Consider the following 19,451-nt stretch of genomic DNA (forward strand, 5'->3'; position numbering starts at 1 on the left):
CCTTTCTCACATTGAAAACTTTTAATCGAGAACCCCAGCTTGAGAAAAAATGGAAGAACATGTTTTATTAAACATTTGTAATGTTGTGTATACCTTAAAAGTATATAATGTTATATATAAATATAATATAACCTTGCTTTTTTTTTTTTTTTTCCATCTTGTGAAGTATGCAGGGTCTACTTGAGAGGCATAATAGTGTGCATTCAGAAAATCTTCCCAATTTGAATGAACCATCAGTTGAGTTGCAGGTAATTTACACCGTTTTATGTTGGCTCCCTCCCAATTTTTTTGGTATGTTTTTCTTACTTCTTAAAACCCCATTTTGACTTCCATGGCCTAATTTAAAAAATAAAAACAAGCATTTAAAAATTTGGCTTAAATTTTGAAAATATTTTTAAAAAATAAATAACACACTCAAGAAATAGAATGATAAAAGTAGTGTTTATAAGCTTAATTTTTAAAAACAGGAAATTAAAAATGTAATAGTTATCCAACGGGTTTTGATCTGTGGTCAAAAGCAGCTTTGAAGTCAGACCAATTTGGGGAAAATTACAGTTCATAAATAAAAACCCTAATTTTGATTCTGGCAGTACTGGAACGTTGAAGAGATATATGGTAAGTGCAGTAACAAATCTTTCCCAAATTCTAAAATTAAGAAACACATAATTAATGAGAACTGAAGGCAACGTGTATTGATGGAAAATGAAAGGGAAAATTACCATTTTAGTCCTCAATTTTGAGTTTAACTTTCATTTCGTCCCTAGGTTTCAAAATGTTATACTTTTACCCTTGAGTTTTGAATTTAGTTTCTATTTGATCCCAAGTTTTGAATTTAGTTTCCATTTGGTCGTTAAGTTTCAAAATATGAACACCTTTACTCATGAATTTTCAGGAATGCTCACGGTTGATCTCTAACATAACAGAACCATTAGTAACCCTAATGAAAACTCAGACGGGTCCATTTAATATTAATTTATATGTTTTCATGGTAGAAATATTTATTGTTATAACATTTTAATCAGTGATATAACAATATATATAGCTGACGGTCCTCAGATTTTTGTAACATTTAAAATTTAGAGACCAAATAGAATCTAAACTCAAAAAGGTAACAACTTATTTTATCCAAAACATATAATTGTTTATAAGACTGCCTACTTTGAAACAAAGAGACTGAACTAAAAGAGAGAAAAATAAATTAAATAATGATTTTGAATGGCAATTTCTCTGAAGCCGTTTCTTTATCTTATTATATTTTTTGTTTTGGTAGCTCGAGAGTAATATGCGAGCCAAGTTGAACGAAGAAGTTGAGAAAAAGACCCATGAACTGAGGTGAGTAGTCAAAACCCATCAACAATGTGTTTTTTGTGCTCTGAAAACGGGGAAAGAAATACAAAATTCTTATTTATAGAAGCAATTTATTGTGTGAATGTAACAGGCAAATGAAGGGAGAGGAGCTTCAAGGATTGGGCATGGAGGAACTCAAGAAATTGGAGAAATCGCTTCAAGGAGGACTCAACCGCGTTTCAGAAATGATGGTTAATTATTCTATAACGCACTTTTGGCTGTAAAATGCGTATAAGTTGGTAAGTAAATTTGATTGGAACTCTTCATATATGTTTCAGGACGGAAGAAATATTGATTTGATCCATGATATTGAGAGGAAGGTAATCATTAAATTATACCCTGATTAGATTCTTGTGTAATTTGTGCGTCTTGAATGTGATTCCCTTTTGTTCATGACGTGTTTTTTGAGCTCAATGTTCTTTTAAGCTCTTCAAGTTTATTGAATTAAGCTATTTAGATTAATCTTATTAGTAATTAAAAGAATTGAGAGTCTTGGTCTAGTTTAATCAACAGCCTCTGATGACTTTAGGGCACACTAGGGTTTAAAATTTTATTACAAATTTGATATATTTTAGGTGATCACGAACCCACGACATTAAGGAATGCTAAAAAAGTGTCAATCTTGTAGGGTATTATAATACAGGTTGGATAGAAGATTAATTTCATCATTTCTTATTGTTTTTTGTATTTGTATTGAATTGCGTGATTCCTTAGATAATTTGTCATGGGATTATGATAATCATATGGTTTTCTTTTATGTTAATTGTCTGTGTAAAGAAGTAATGTTCACTCGTTAATGACATGGGAGATATGGAAAAGTAGATTTTCATTTTACTTCACGGCAACAAAGTTTCTTGATGAATCGTCCCACTTTAAACTTGAAAATTCTCTCTCAAGCTTTATCCATTACCTAAGCAAGAAACGTTAGATGCTACCTTAGAAACCATCAAAATCCCAACTTAAGACACTTCAACTGAGAATATAGACTACGAGAATCACTCATTACAAATTACTATGGGAATTAAATAAAACAAACTACCAAAAGGAAGATGAGTTTTGTTGATGAAACTAGAAAGGATCTAACAAGGGATACCCTAAAGTTTGAAAAATGGGACGTTGAAAATTTTCTCATAAACTCTATAGAATCCAGAAACTAGCTGAGGGTGCACCTTCTCCTTCTACCAACCCAAACTTTGTACTGAAGTCACTAAACTAGGATGACCGCGATAACTGCATTTGCTATTAAAAGTCAACCTTTGCTCTCCCGCTGTTAAAAGTCAACCATTGTTTTCCTTACGTAAGTAACACTGTACTCACATTATTTATTATGATCTTCTGAGTAGGATATGTAATACGTCCGACGTTACACCAAACGTACGGCTTGAACTTCCTCAGCTTTAGGGCACCTTCTCATCATTTCCTCACATCTTCAACATCTAGCTATAAGAAAATCCAATGCTGATGTTTTTATTGGTTTTGATTCGATAGAGCTCTTCTCGAATCTGAACTCCTTAAAAGCTTACCATAAGGAACCATGTAAAATATCTACAGAAGTTGCTGTAGGAGTTCAAGCAATCACGTAAGGAATGGTTTGGAAAATTAACAAACATTGTACCGAAGCTTGTTACAGACGAGTCAAGGAGGTCACACCATATTCCTCAACCATGAAAACCAAAAACTTTGAAGAAGAAGCTCACACATGAGTTTGAAATTATTAGGTAAACTTAAATATTTCCTAATTTCTAAAATCCTTTGAATTGGCCCCAAATATTCCATTATGGTGCATCAAACCATTCCCACATGAGGAACTTTTGGATTTTATTCCAAACATTTCATACAAGAATTTTCCAAACAATGGTTCATCATTAGTTTACCTTATATGAAATTATCAACCAGTTAGACTGCCTTAACGATAGTATCGCTGCTGACCAAAAATAGTTTGTCAAAGCTGGATAAAAATTACAATTTTTCTACGGTAATTCGTTGAACCTTGCTTGCTAGTCTAGTAGCACATCATGATATAAGGAGAGATTTTCAGGTCATGTAGCTTCAATACTTGTTCTTGTTGTATATAGTTAAATGGTAATTAACACCTAATTCTTCTCTTGAAGTCGAAGTTCAAACTCCCAGACCCGAATTTGTGGTAAAAAGAAAATATTTGCTGTTGTGGTAGCTATTTATGTGTTGGTTTATTTGTGAATATATGCTGTAAATATTAATGATTTGATTATTTTACTCTTATTTTCCTTTTATGAATTGAGCCTTTCTCCTATATAAGAAAGGCTTTGTATCTCTTATTTTTAGATATATTGGAATACAAATATTTTTATTCCATCAAAATCAAGTTGGTATCAAAGCCAAAATAAACCCTAATATCCCAAGGGCTTGTAGAAACCCTAGCCACCATCTTTATCCTTTAAACCCTAGCCGCTGCCATTACTGTTGCCGGAACCCTAGCCGCTGTTATTCTAGAACGGTGCATCCTACTTCCGGCACGGTAGGTTACTATTCCGACACTCTAGTTCGCCATCACCACCTTCACCATCGGAACCCTAGCCGTCATCTTCAAACGACGCATCCTACTTCCGGTCGGTCCCTTCGTGCGCGGTGTTTCTCATTTGTAGATAGACGGAGCCATAGTTTTTCAGCAATTGTAGTTGGTGCCGATGTCGGAGCTATCGATTCGGAGGTTGCTGCTCGGAGCCCATTCAGATCCGCTGTGGTACGAGCCTCAAGCCTCAGTTTTTTGCCGCCGTTTGCTGTTGCGCTCATCGCCGCTATCCTCTGTTTGTCGTGGATCTGCCGTGATAGAAACCCTCCGCCCCCCTTTCGCAGATCTGGTGGTAGCAGCAAATCGGCTTCTGTGTTCGTGGACCGTTCTTGTTCTACAAACCCTAGACCAGTTCAATTTAGGTGGTTTGTCCGGTTTGGTTTTGTTCGCAGATCCGGTTTGGTTTTCTACTGGTTCGATTTTTTTTCCCTGGTCCGGTTTTGTCCACCTGGTTTGGTTTGGGCTTTTTCTGGTTATCTGTCTATATCCTCTCTAATATCAGATTGTGGTTTGATTTGATTTAGTTAACCTTTATTTGCTATTATGGTTGAAGAAACGGTTGAAATGACTCAAAGTCTAGTGGAATATGAGAGAAACCAGGAGCAAGTTTGCACTAATAGTGTTGACTCAAATTCGTTTAGTAGAGAGCATCTATCACAACGGTCAGAGACCAATTTGTCATTTGGTAATCTTTGTATTTCCTTGGTGCAAACAGGTAATTACCCTAGAGCACTTTCCTGTTTTGGCTCATCTCCGTGGATTATTGATTCCGGAGCTTCTGACCATATGACTAGCTCTTCTAAAATATTTGAATCTTATTCTCCTACATATTGCAATGAAAAAATTTGGATTGCCGATGGTAGTTTCTCTTTCAATGCAGGCAAGGGAACCATCAAATTAACAGAAAATATTGCTCTTCAATCTGTCCTACATGTCCCTAAATTAGCTTGCAATCTTTTATCAGTTAGTAAACTCTCTAAAGATTCTAACTGTCTTGTTACCTTCTATGCATCGCACTGTGTTTTTCAGGACCAGACCTCGGGGAAGACGTTTGGATGTGCTAGAATGCTGGATGACCTCTTCTACTTTGATGAGCCTTCTGGTAGTACTAAAATAACTCAGTGCTTTAGTAGTAACAGTTCTATCTCTGTTAAAGAACAAATTATGCTATGGCATATTAGGCTAGGACATCCTAGTTTCTTCTATCTCAAATACCTATTTCCGAATTTGTTTAAAGGAGTTGATTGTTCTCAGTTTCATTGTGAAAATTGCATCTTTGCAAAACATCATCGATCCACATATTTGCCAAAACCCTATAAGTCCTCCAAACCATTCTATTTAATTCATAGTGATGTTTGAGGTCCTTCTAAAGTTGTAACTCATAGTGGTAGACGATGGTTTGTAACTTTTATTGATGATCATACTCGCTTGTCTTGGATTTATTTATTGACAAACAAATCTGATGTGAAGGATATTTTCAAATCGCTAGTATCCTGCATTCTGACAATGGAACTGAAATATTTCAATGAACATTTGAGTGAGTTTTTGAGAACTAAAGGCATTGTTCATCATTCTACTTGTCGAGATACTCCTCAACAAAATGGCATTGCTGAAAGAAAAAATAGGTATTTATTGGAGGTTGCTCGGGCAATAATGTTTTCTATGAATGTCCCTAAGTACTTATGGGGGGAAGCAGTCCTCACAGCTGCCTACCTAATAAATCGAATGCCTACTAAAGTTTTGAAGTTTAAAACTTCTCTTGATGTTTTGAAAGAAAATTTTCCAACAACTCGTTTGAACTCTGATTTACCTATCAAAGTTTTTGGGTGTACTGTTTATGTGCATATTCCTAGTCACTTTCTGTCAAAATTAGATCAGAGGGCAATTAAATGCATTTTTTTGGGCTATGATTTTAGAAAAAAAAGGGTATAAATGTTTTGATCCTCAAACCAAAAAACTTTATGTGAGTATGGATGTATCCTTGTTGGAAAGTCAACCTTTTTTTACCCAAAATTATCTTCAGGAGGAGAAACTAAATTTAGAGGATAAGGATGATAATTTTTGGGATATACCTGTTGATATACTTGTTCCCCTTCCTAATGTTATAAGTCCCAACTTTACTAGTCCTTCAATGCCAAGTGTAGAAAATTCTAACTCAGGGGGAGAATTACTACAAAATGATCAAATTGATCTAAATCCTGAGTTTAAGTTTTATACTAGAAGACGACTCAATCAAACAAATGGAGACCAGATAGCTGACTCATCACAAATCCAATCTGAAACTCCGAGGGATGATTCTGACACTCCAGGTAATCCATCTTCTATTCTTGTTACTCCAACTATTGAAAATATCTCATCTGTTATTTCTGATCTTGACGTCCCTATAGCCTTAAGAAAAGGAACTCGAACTTGCACAAAATATCCTCTAGCAAATTATATCTCTTATCAAAACCTGTCAAGTAGTCATAAAGTTTTTACGTCTAGGATAACTAACTTGTTCATTCCAAGGAACATACAAGAAGCTCTTAATGATCCAAATTGGAAACTAGCTGTTATGGATGAGATGAATGCTCTAAGACAGAATTGTACATGGGAGATAGTAGATTTGCCAAGAGATAAGAAAATTGTGGGGTGCAAATGGATTTTTACGATCAAGTGTAATGCTGATGGTAGTGTTGAAAGGTATAAAGCTAGATTAGTTGCAAAGGGATTTACTCAAACCTATGGGATTGATTATCAGGAAACTTTTGCTCCTGTTGCTAAAATCAACTCTATTAGAGTACTTTTATCTCTAGCTGCAAATTTAGACTGGCCCCTTCATCAACTCGATGTAAAAAATGCCTTTTTGAATGGAGATCTCGAAGAAGAAGTATTTATGAGTTTACCACCAGGTTTTGAAGCTAACCTTGGGAAGGACAAAGTATGCCGGTTAAAGAAATCTTTATATGGACTCAAGCAGTCTCCAAGAGCATGGTTTGAACGGTTTGGTAAAGTGGTCATGAGCTATGGATTTCTTCAGAGTCAAGCTGATCATACCATCTTTTATAAACGTTCTGAAAATAATAAAACTGCAATTTTGATTGTTTATGTAGATGACATCGTGCTCACAGGTGATGATGAGGTAGAATTGGCCACTTTAAAAAAAAGACTAGCATGTGAATTTCAAATCAAGGACCTAGGAACGTTGAAGTACTTCCTAGGAATGGAGTTTGCGAGATCTAAGAACGGTATCTTTGTTAATCAAAGAAAATATATTCTTGATTTACTTGGAAAAACAGGTTTACTCGGATGCAAAGTAGCTGAAACTCCTATTGAACCAAATTTAAAATTGGAAGCTGCAAAAGAAGAAGAGGTAAAGGATAAAGAACGATATCAAAGCCTTGTGGGAAAATTCATTTACTTATCTCACACACGTCCAGATATTACTTTTGCGGTGAGCATGGTAAGCCAATTTATGCACTCACCAGGATTAGTTCACTTTGAAGCTGCCTATAGAATCTTAAGATATTTGAAGGGAACTCCAGGAAAAGGTATATTGTTCAAAAAACACAACCATTTATAGGTTGAAGTTTATACCAATGCTAATTGGGCAAGAAGTATAGTAGATAGAAGATCTACTTCTGGTTATTGCTCGTTTGTTGGAGGTAACTTAGTTACTTGGCGAAGTAAGAAACAGAATGTAGTGGCCAGAAGCAGTGCTGAAGCAGAATTTAGGGCTCTAGCCCATGGTATTTGTGAAGGGATTTGGATAAAAAGGCTACTTGAAGAGCTGAGAATCTTTCAAAAGGCACCCGTTCGAGTTTATTGCGACAACAAGGCTGCTATCTCCATAGCCCACAATCCAGTTCAACATGATAGGACTAAGCACATTGAAATTGACAAACACTTTATAAAGGAAAAAATTGACACGGGCGAGATATGTATCCCTTATCTCCCAACAATAGAGCAGACTGCTGATATATTGACAAAAGGACTACCAAAAGTACAATTTGACAGGATGATTGACGAGCTGGCAATGGAAGATATCTTTAAACCAGCATGAGGGGAGTGTTGGGGAGTGTTGGTTTATTTGTGAATATTTGCTGTAAATATTAATGATTTGATTATTTTACTCTTATTTTCCTCTTATTTTCCTTTTATGAATTGAGCCTTTCTCCTATATAAGAAAGACTTTGTATCTCTTATTTTTAGATATATTGGAATACAAATATTTTTATTCCATCAAAATCAAGTTTATCAAATGAAGGTATTAAAACTTCAATACGTTGCCTAAGAAATGTGCCTTTTGCAATAAACAAACCTTATTCTTTTCATCCATAGAGTCAAGTCCCGTATGTTTTTCTCTTCCATGTCTCTACGTAGGAATACAATTTTGGTACGTCACATAGGTTAGTATACTTTGATCTGAGGTATCGATCCCTTCTCTTTGTGTACATCCCAGGCTATTAACAAAGGTTCGCCCCTTTCGAATTTTCCTTCTTTTGACTTTGAAGATCCATATAAAACTTAGTAATTTGTAGTTGAGAGGTTAAGATTTTTTATTTTTAAGTTGTGATGCTATCTCATTATCCATGACAGTCCATATAATCAACTTTATTCTTTAAATTCGTTGCTTTTTGATATACAAGACAAGCTCAAAATTAGTTTATTCTCTTGTAACAGAAAATGGTAGATAATGCTGGATTTATACATGTCCATATTTTATTCATGGTCTAATTATCCTCCATTCCCTATCTATTGAAAGTATAGAATCAGAATTTTCTTCCTAGTTGTTTTTTTATTTCTGTGTGAGTTTCCAATGGTTCAGTTCGTTTGAATTGAGACTCAGTTTGTTGCTTCGCATCGTCTCATAGCTTCACCTTACGGTTTACTGGCTTCTGGAGTCTAACTTGTTCTCTCACTTTTTTTCTTTTACCGCTTAGAGCACCCGAGCACGCCCCAAAGTCTGGATCAAGAAGACAACACGAATTTTTTTTTATTTTTTTTATGTTAAGTTCACTCGAAGGTTCAAATTGGAGACCTTTAAGGCAAAATGATCAAAAGATCTTAAGTCCTAGCCAACCGTTCACCTTTCTTGGATTTGTTAGATGCACTAAAACTTGTAGCCTATAACGCCTAAATTGCCCAAAAAAAAATCCAATTTTTAGCTATTGGTTTAAGTTTCCTTGTTCCACATGTATGTTAGCAATAGACGTAAAGGGCCATTTGTTTTAAGAGACCCTCGACGTCAAAGAATCAACGGTCTGAGGAAATCTAGGTGCATACAAATGTAAGATAAAATTGTTATTTTATAGAAACTTGTATAGGTTAAACTACTACTTTAGTTTGGATTCCGTTTGATTTCAATTTGGTTTCATCTCTTGGTTAAATCATACCGAAAAGTTCTTGCCGCTACTGCATATTAATATATTTTTTTATATGACAATGTTTTTTAGACCTGCTAAAAAGAAGAGGTGGATTCTAGGGATTAGGGTTTTTTAAGTTGTGCAAGTGCAACGATACACATTCCTTCTACAGACCTTGTTTTCTTCTTACATCTCTATCAAATTCAACGAAAATGTGTCACACAAGAAAACTGTTTCCTTCGTTTTTCTTTCTTTCTTGAATACAACAAATATGGGATCGAACCTCCAACGTCAAGGGAAGTATGGTTTTAACCACTAAGCTATGTTCAAATTGGCAAAATTGTTAATATATATAACAATGACATAAACATTTTGGAAGATTTAACTGATCTATAAGGACATAGGCCTAAACTCTTAAAACCATGTGACTCTTCGTCACATGTGACTTCACATCCAGATTTTGGGAAAGGATCCTAACGGCTTTGGGATCGCAAACCGCATTACACAACAGTCCAAAATTCTTCCTCAATATTCTCAGGGCTGGTCACCCTTTCAAAAAAGAGAGAGCAATCCTTTCGGTCCAATCATTAGTGCTTACTGTGTAGGTTGTGGATAGAAATGAACAATAGGATTTTTTAACGACTCCTCCCTCCCTTTTGAGATCTTTTTTTATAGAGTTAGTGTAATTACTCTTTAATGGTGCAAATGTTTCTACTAGTGTAATTACTCTTTAATGGTGCAAATGTTTCTACTCCCCCTCTAGTTACAATCTAAGCAATCTTATAACAAATTGGAAGGTCTTTTTGTAACTTTTTTTTTAGTACATGTTGGAGAGGGAATTCGAACTCACAATCTCTTGGTTTGAGGTATATGTCAATTACCGTTGAACTATGCTCACTTTGTAACTTGCCTACATGACTTTATGTGTATTTTACATCATCAATGAAATAGATGTTTATTACTCAAAAAGAAATATACATATTTTTTCTTTTTGAGAAAAACTGTACCTATTTTTTTTTTGTAGGATTTGTGAATGATAATATATAAAATAGAAAGGTGGCTTGCTTCAACAACAATATATTATTTTTATGTTAGTTAAATTTTTCAAACCAAATATTGAGTTGGCAATTTATTTTAATAGACCATCATAATTTAAGCATCCAATTTAATTTTAGTACACATAAGTTCAATATTACTATATTTCAAAATAGTTTTTATCAGTAAAATTAATACTAACTGATTTACTAAAACTAATTAGATGCACATTGTAAATTAACATGGTTGAATTGTCAAAGGGGTAAATGTGTCAAACTAATGACTATCCATTGGGATCTTTGACATCAAAGCATCCACTTTTTACCAATGCATCAAATGTAGGAATTTGAACAGCCATGACAAGAATATTTCAATTTCCATGAAATAAGAAAGGTCTTAGATTGTTTAATTTGGAGGAGGATATCCATGTCATATCTCTAAATAGGGATCAAATTCTTCAAGGAACTTCAGCATTTTATAAATAAAAACATTAAATAAATAGTAATAAATATAGTGTAGGTTTTTAGGGGAAAAAAGGGGATTTTTTTTTTTATAAATTATAACTTGTTGGTTTGTATTAGTAATTTTATGATAATTAATACATTATATATAAGTAAGGATTTAATAAATATCTTCCAAATAATTACAACTTTTGGGGTTGGTGCAAGGTCGGATTCAGGGCAACATGCTTATTCTCAACTCTGTTGAGGTTAGGCCCGCACCGCAGTGTGGTCCCTTTCCGAAACTGTAGTATGGTTGACTTTTCAAGTATGTGCTGATTCATAGACTCCCAACCACCCATTTTCACTTTTATAATGCACCTTGTTTAGGCCACTCAACATGATCCACCAATGTCGTTGGCCCAGTGCCAGAGGTGAAATCATACCAGCCTACCTCTCATCCAAAGGAAAAAACTCGATAATTTAACATTATTTTGGTTGACCTAGTATAAATTCTACTAGGCTTAGGAAAGAAGTTGGAGCAATATGGTCACCTACTTAGTGTTTCTTAAAAGTAGTAGATTGTAGATGTGCGATTTTACAATCTATTCGATGAGAATAGTAAGTACCCGTTAAGATGGACCGAATACTCATAGCACAACAACAAAAAAAATGTAACTTTTGTTGTCTCCTAAAGTTGCATTTTGAGTGGATGTAGCTTCTATTGAAATTAGTGAGAATGGACACCAGCATAATGTAGTAATATGTTGTAGATATCTGATCTTGCACATAAGGGAGTCGGTGCACATAAGTTGGCCCGAATATAAAATCTTTATTGTCTCCTCAAGTTGGCTTTTGAATTGATGAAGTCTTTCTAGAAACTAGTGGGATTAGCCACAAGCCAATGTAAGGAGTGGACCTTGCAAGTCATATATTGTAGATGTCGAATCTTGCAGTTTGTTTGGTGAGAATAGTTGATGTACATAAGTTGGCCCGGATACAAAATCTTTATTTTCTCCTCGAGTTGGCCTTTGCGTTGATGAAGTCCTTCTAAAAATTAGTGGGATTGGCCATAAGCATAATGTAAGGAGTGGACCTTGCAGTCATACGTTGTAGATGTCGAATCTTACAGTCTATTTGGTGAGAATAATCGGTGCACATAAGTTGGCCTGGATACAAAATCTTTATTGTTTCCTCGAGTTGGCATTTGAGTTGATGAAGTCTTTCTAGAAATTAGTATGATTGACAATAAGCATAAAGTAAGGAGTGGACCTTGCAGTCATACGTGTAGATGTCGGATCAATTTTGCAGTCTGTTTGGTGAGAATAGTCGATGCACATAAGTTGGTCTAGATACAAAATCTTTATTGTCTCCTCAAGTTAGTTTTTGAGTCGATGAAGTCTTTATAGAAACTAGTGGGATTGGCCATGAAAGCATAATGTGAGGAGTGGACCTTAGAGTCATATGTTGTAGATGTCGGATCTTGCAGTATGCTTGATGAGAATAATCGGTGCATATAAGTTAACCAGGATACAAAATCTTTATTGTTTCATCGAGTTGGCATTTGAGTTGATGAAGTCTTTCTAGAAATTATTAGGATTGACAATGAGCATAATGTAAAGAGTGGACCTTGCAGTCATATGTTGTAGATGTCAGATCAATCTTGGAGTCGGTTTGATGAGAATAGTCTATGCACATAAGTTGGTCAGGATAGAAAATCTTTATTGTCTCCTTTAGTTGGCCTTTGAGTTGAAGTTTTTCTAGAAATTAGTGGGATTGGAGATGAGAGCATAATGTAAGGAGTGGACGTTGCAAAAATATGTTGTAAATGTTGGATTTTGCAGCTATTTGGTGAGAATAGTCGGTGCACATAAGTTGGCCTGGATACAAAATATTTATTGTATCCTCAAGTTGGCCTTTGAGTTGAAGAAGTCCTTCCAGAAATTAGTGGGATTGACCATTAGCATAATATAAGGTATGGATCTTCCGGTCATATGTTGTAGATGTTGGATCTTGCAGTCTGTTTGGTGCGAATAGTCGGTGCACATAAGTTGGCTTGGATACAAAATCTTTATTGTCTCCTCAAGTTGGTCTTTGAGTTGATGAAGTCTTTCTAGAAATTAGTGGGATTGACCATGAGCAAAATGTAAGGAGTGGACCTCACAGTCATATGTTGTAGATGTTGAATCTTGTAGTATGTTTGGTGAGAATAATCAGTGCACATAAGTTGACCTTGATACAAAATCTTTATGGTCTCCTCGTGTTGACATTTGAGTTGATGAAGTCGTTTTAGAAATTAGTGGGATTGGTCACGAGCATAATGTAAGGAGCGGACATTACGGTCATATGTTGCAGATGTCAGAGATCTTGTAGCTTGTTTGGTGAAAATAGTCGGTTCACATAAGTTGGTTGGATACGAATCTTTATTGTCTCTTTGGGTTGGCCTTTTTAGTTCAAGAAGTTTTCTAGAAATTAGTGGGATAGGCCATAAGTGGACCTCAATTATTCGACTATCATTAAAAAAAAAAAAAAAAACTAAATTAGGATAGGTGTCACGTTATTACTCTTACCAACTTATAACCAAAATTTACTCAGAATTACTGCTTAACAACATATGCTCAATAGTTCTGTAGAAACGGTAACTATCACTACTAGTAGCAGAGGTGGAAAACGAGATATAAGACTGGGTACATACCTCAGAAAGTTTAGGCTTGACGTCCATTTCGGATCGTTTTTCCATCTAAAAATAATAAAAAATAAACAAGAATATGCAGGAAAAGAAAAGTTCTACTAAAAATTTTTGAATATTGCAATTAAATTTTAAGCTAGCATTAGTAAATGCATATAATTACTTACATAAATCTTAAAATCCATCTACCAAACAATTGATTCAGGTACATGTGTCTAAGACAACTCTAGAACAGGTTTAGATCACTTCAAAATCTTCTTATAATCTGAACTTTCCAATGTCTGAGGGGACGTTTGGGCTCTACAAATCGAAGATATGACTTCTGTACATAAATACATTCATATATACGTATACATAGATACAACCCAATTCCTCATTGATTTGACATACCTCAAAGTATGTCGAGCCAGCATAATCAATCAGTTCTTACATTGGTTATCCGTGCGATGGAATTAGCATCTCCTCGGTCCCTTTCTGTTGGTACCCTTTAACGAGGTGCAGGATGAACCTCAAATGCCTCAGCCCTGCAGGCAAGATGGTTAGGTAAGTCCCGACCCATGACATCGGTTGCTCGCTCTCTCAGATGCAGTGCATTGAAGGCAGGTTTCTCGGAGCTAGTTCAAAACATGCATCCATAAGACGCCTATTAAATATTGGTACACGAACTACCAATTGAATAGAAGATCTGGCCTGATAATTAACATTCATGAACCTTGAAGTTCATGTATCAAACAATTAATGCATGCATGCATTTAAGGTAGTTCAAAAAAAAGTCGTCCTTTAAATAAAGTTGTCTTTTGATGCATGTTTAATTTGTGGAAAGAGTTCTAATATTTTTAACTTTTAAGTCTACCTTAACCCATGTCATTGAATGTGTTTTGAATTCTTTGTTTTTCTATTTATGCAACAGTTAGTAACTATTCTACAGTTAAACTATATAATTTTGACTCGATAAGAAGTAAATGTCTATTTGTCTTTCTGAATAAACAGAGTAAAGGCTTCTTTATCCAACCACTTTAATTAATTTATGTGATACTTCTTGTGCTCTGTATTACCTTTTACAATACTTGCTATTTGTTGTGAACTTGCTGGACTAATTTGTGTGGAAGCCATTCTGTGATGTTCTGAAATGAACCAGAGATACTTTTGAATGATACAAAGTTATTTAAATTAGGGGCGGGGTAAAAAAGTAATGAGGGAGAAAATTTGATCCCTCTTGTATAAAGATTTTAAAATTTTGTTTAATTTGCCTCACCCTAAATTGTCAGAATTGAAAGATTATATATAAAAACTTAGATCATAAAATCTTGTGCCTCCCATTAAAATTTGTGGCTCCACTCTGAACTAAAGTAAAGTAAACTATTGTAGGTAAAACTATAATATACCTGAAGATGTAAATAGCAAAAATTTTAGAGAGTGAGTTCAAACCATGGTGGTCACCTATTTAAGATTTAATATCTTACGAGTTACCTTGACAACCAAATATAGTAAGATCGGACGGTTGTCCTATAAGATTAGTCGAGGTGCACGCAAACTAATTTTGGACACTAATGAATATTAAGGAGGAAGGAGAAAAAAAACTATACTATACGTGAAGAAGTTTGCTCTTTTGGCCTACATTTTTCTTACTTTGAAACCCAAGATTAAGCTTGAACCCTGTTTGACGATGATATGGAATTTGAATATTGAGACTTCTGATCTGTGGTCATATGATTGGTCATCTTGAATATTTAAGTTTCAATTTTTGTTATAGTTATTGCTTAACATATTTGCATGTGCATTGTTTCTGTTTGTTACACCCTGAATTCAGGTTGATATGCTTGTGGAAGAGAACCAGAGATTGAACCAGCTAGTGAGTCTCTCTTTCACTATTATGCTGTTTTTTTTAAGGAAAATATTTGGTTCCTTATGGTGAAGTACAAATCTTGTTCTCACCGTCGTTGAAAATGGATATCTCATTCATTTTTATAAAGGTCTCTATTTTACATTTTTTTTAGTTATAAAACATTTAAGGCGATAAAAACAAGATTGCTCCGCAGGGTTAAGAGTTAAAAATGATTGAATTTCTGTGTGGCAGCAGGAGGTGGAGAAAATGACAGACCAAATGCAGAACATGCAAGGCAACTCTTCTGAGTCCATAGTCAATAATTGCAGCTCATCAAACCCTTCTCAAGACTATGACAGCTCTGATACTTCTCTCAAATTGGGGTTAGTTTCTAATCTTCTACATTTTCTTACAATAATATCCTCTTGAAAAAAAATATTTGGCTCCTTAATTACTAGGATCCATCATATTTTTACTGTCATTAAATAATCGATAATTAACAGTGATTTTTTGAAAAAATAATTAGTTGTCAATTTCTCAATGATACGAGGACAAAATTTAGTATTCTATTTTATCCGTTCGCACTTGTATACCTCTTGATCCTTCAACTTTTTAATGTTCCTGTTTTTGCCCCCACAACTTTCTAGTATTATGTTTTGGTCCCTCAGTTCTGAATGAACATTTAATTTAGTTATGGTTTGTCATTATTTTTTTAAACATAAATTTGAATTATTTTAAAATTTAACCCAAGTGATTTTAAATATTTGTTTACGTAGATATAATTATTGAATTAATGAAGAAAACATAGGTTTGTGTTACGTTTTTGCTAAATAATTAATAGAATAAAAAAACTACTGACAAGGATTAAAATAATTTTTTATGCAAAATTTAGATATGGGAACGAAATCAGACTAAAACGAGATTTAAAGCAAACTATTACTTTTGCAATATTATCAGGAAAAAAAATGTAAAATTAATAATCTAATTGCAAAAAGAAAATACAATTGAAGTCATTCATGTGAATTAGAGGTCTAATAATTATTCATCCAGCCTCAAATTTTACCTTGTTGACAATTTAATTAACAGTGTTCTTTAAAATGTTTTTGCAGATTGCCATCTCTTGAGTATTGAATTTTATTGCTCCAGAGTGGCACCTGAATCAACCCAAGATTTGCAATTTTCTTGTGGAAAATAGTGCATTTGATTGAAAAAGAAATTCAAGAAAAAAAAATGAAAAAAGAAAATAAATTTGGTAGATTAAGTGTGCATGTATATGATTTATGCAATAAAATAGGTTGTATGTATTTCTACAATTTGGCACATGAAGAAAATTAAATTACTTGAATTTGTTGCATCAGATCAATGCCATAATTGCCTTTTCATGCATATAGAAGTAGCAAGAAATTGACAATATGATTTTTTTTTTCTTTTTGCTTTAAATGGGTTTTTAATTTAAATAAATATTATGACAGTATTTGCCTGAGAGTATCTTTGAAATTTAAGATGGAAATGCTTTATACCAATCTGAGGATAATCTTGGGAGACTTAATCATCTTTGGTTGAGCTTTATCGGACGGATGGTGTGCTTCGAAGAAGAGGAGTTAGCTTGAATAAGAGTTAGATGTATGAATGACCATTTGAAGGGAGGTTCAGTGGTACTTTGTTCGAGAAGAGAACTATTGAAAATGTGATTAAAGTCTCATATTAGTTAAATAAGGGAAAGATCATGAGTATATAGGTATAGGACAACATCTACATTGGTATAGGATCTTTTAGGTGAAACAAACAATAAAGTCGCGAAGACTATGCCAAAAACAGACAATATTATATGGAACTACTTTAAAATTCCTTCTCACGTTATAAAAAGCAAATTAACCAATTAAGATGGGATTGATTGTGAATCACTATTTAACAATATTTGTCACGTAGAGTGAGGATATAATCTATATTTTCAAAAGTTTGTTACCAAATTTTGCAAATCAACGTAATTTAAAAAGCTTAGACATTGAATATTGTCGGGAAGTTTTGTTTTCATTCATTTTTTTACTTTTATTTAACACTTATATAGGTTAGTAAGTGATTTAAAATCACATGATTCTAATTTAAATTAATTGATTTTTATTCTCTCAATTACAACAAACACTCAAATTTTATATATATATATATATATATATATAATTAAAAAACTTTCTAGCTTCTTCCATAATCTAATTCCAGTTAAAATATTAATATCACAAAATCAATTTTATAAAATAAAATTTTGGACATTTGTCATAAACCTTGACCAGACGCTTTTTTTGTTTTCTCACATTTTTACCATATATATATATATGAATTGTCTGCGGTTGAGACCTAACTCATATTCATCATTTTTTATAGGAGAGAAAAAATAAAACCGAATCAAACCGATCGGTTTGGTTTAAAGACGGAATTAAAATTATTCGATTCGGTTCGATTTTAATCGAATTAGAGTTTCGTTTATAAACCCTAACTCTTTCTCCCCTCACTTCACAACACCCACGCTGCTCCAACTCCAACTAACACCAACCCATGTTGCCCCATCCTCTCTCTCTTGTTTTCCTTTTGGTCACTCTCTCTCGCCAGCTGGAGCTAAAGCGTGAACCTTCGCGGCATTTCTACCGGCAACGACACACGGCGGGAGTCGAACGTTGGAGTCAGTGGAGGCAGCGGCGAGCCTGCGTTTGAGTTCTTGGGAGGCTTTTCGATTAGAGGATTTGAGATGGGTATGATCAAGATCAAAGGTTTCTGCTGCTAATTTGGGGATTTTTGAACAATACCATATGAAATTGCTCAACAAAAATGTCGATTTCATCTCTGTTTTTCCCTTCTTTTGAAAGAGAGAAAAAAAATAAACAATTCCACCCACAAAAATCAAACAGGGAAAAAACAATTGAGGTCTTGGGGGCTTTTATTTTTCTGTTCCTTTTGAAAAAACAAAAAAAAAAAAACAATTTGACCATTTCTCTTTTTTTGGTTTTTTGGTTCATGAAATAGAGGAAAAACCCCTAGGGTTAGAAGGAGGAGGAGAATAAGAAGAGAAGGGAGGAAAGGGGAAAAAAACCGGATTCAAGTCGGGTCGGGTTTGACCCGAGAACACTCTTCGGTTATTTTTTTCATTCTGTATTACAATCACTTCTTTGTTTTTCAACAGTTATATAGAAAAATATGTTTTGTTGAAAAAGTTAGAGCAGATTGAAAAAGAATTGATAATAAAAATCATTGTAATTCAAAGATAACTCAGAAGAGAAACAATTGATAATTTTGATTTATGAAGAGGTATTTTTTCCAATGAAGATTTATTGTTTATTCATAAAATTATTTTGGGATTATTTATTTCGTTTTAATGTATTTCTATTTTATATCTAGTTGTTTTCTAATATATATATATATATATATATATATATATTTTTTCCTAGGGATCTCAAATTTAGACGATGATGTATATAATGGAACTATCACAAGATTGGAGCACATTTTGAAAAAGAATGATCAATGGAAATGTAAAACCAGTTGATGATAGATTTCTCAATGTTAGTCAAGATGTTGAGTTATCTTTCATCAACAAATATTGAAGTTCATGAAGTAATTTCAAAGAAATTTATCCACAATTTAATTGATATAATATAGATATATCATTGATATATCTAAAAATCTGAATGGGTAAAATCAAAATAACTAAAAATCTAAAAATCAAATTTCAAACATTTTGCCATATTTACGTAATTTAAAAGTTGTTTTTTTTTTGAAAAACTAAAAAGGGTACAACACCGGTACTTCCCAATTTTGTTCTTTTAATTCCAATATTCAATAATATTCGTATATTAGATGTTGCTATATATTTTATCTATCCATTATAAATTAGCACAATTATAAATATTGGGCCGATTCGTTTCCGATATGCGCTTCCCTTCCATCCGACTACACTGAACTCCTCCTAAAAAAGCGCGTAAGGGGCAACCAACCCTTTCCCCTTAGCCCTCTCACTCCCTAAGGAATGAGAAATGCCACATCTAACTCTGGGTTTACGGAAATTGTCAGTATGTCATTTGTCAATTTTACCCCTCCCACATTTAAGGAGCCACAAATTCTGTTAGTTATGAATCTCAAATCGTAATCAAACTGATTTGAAATATCTTTCAAACTAATAAAAAATCATATTAAATCTTCCCTAGCTTGCATAACCACCCTAAACTAATTA

At 33.8% G+C, this 19,451-nt stretch overlaps 1 protein-coding gene across 9 annotated transcripts in view; it reads left to right on the plus strand.

The window, feature by feature from the left end:
- The window catches only part of LOC111012209 (MADS-box protein AGL24), a 60,364-nt gene extending 41,533 nt beyond the window's left edge, over positions 1-18,831 (plus strand). For 2 of the 9 annotated variants that reach the window (XM_088123167.1, XM_088123171.1), the window contains 7 exons: positions 167-248; positions 1,271-1,332; positions 1,439-1,538; positions 1,626-1,667; positions 15,218-15,259; positions 15,485-15,615; positions 17,747-18,407. In XM_088123167.1, coding sequence (XP_087979293.1) covers positions 167-248; positions 1,271-1,332; positions 1,439-1,538; positions 1,626-1,667; positions 15,218-15,259; positions 15,485-15,615; positions 17,747-17,846 — 559 coding nt within the window. In that variant the 3' untranslated portion in view covers positions 17,847-18,407. Of the gene's footprint in view, positions 1-166; positions 249-1,270; positions 1,333-1,438; positions 1,539-1,625; positions 1,668-15,217; positions 15,260-15,484; positions 15,616-16,341; positions 16,587-16,704; positions 17,088-17,746; positions 18,408-18,669 lie in introns of those variants that run through there. The other 7 variants (XR_015790356.1, XR_015790355.1, XM_088123168.1 and 4 more) reach the window with 7 other exon arrangements.
- Positions 18,832-19,451: the final 620 nt, after the last annotated feature.

The sequence above is a fragment of the Momordica charantia genome (assembly GCF_013281855.1).
Source record: "Momordica charantia cultivar OHB3-1 chromosome 4 unlocalized genomic scaffold, Mcharantia_2.0 BLBB01000004.1, whole genome shotgun sequence".
NCBI classification, from domain to species: domain Eukaryota; kingdom Viridiplantae; phylum Streptophyta; class Magnoliopsida; order Cucurbitales; family Cucurbitaceae; genus Momordica; species Momordica charantia.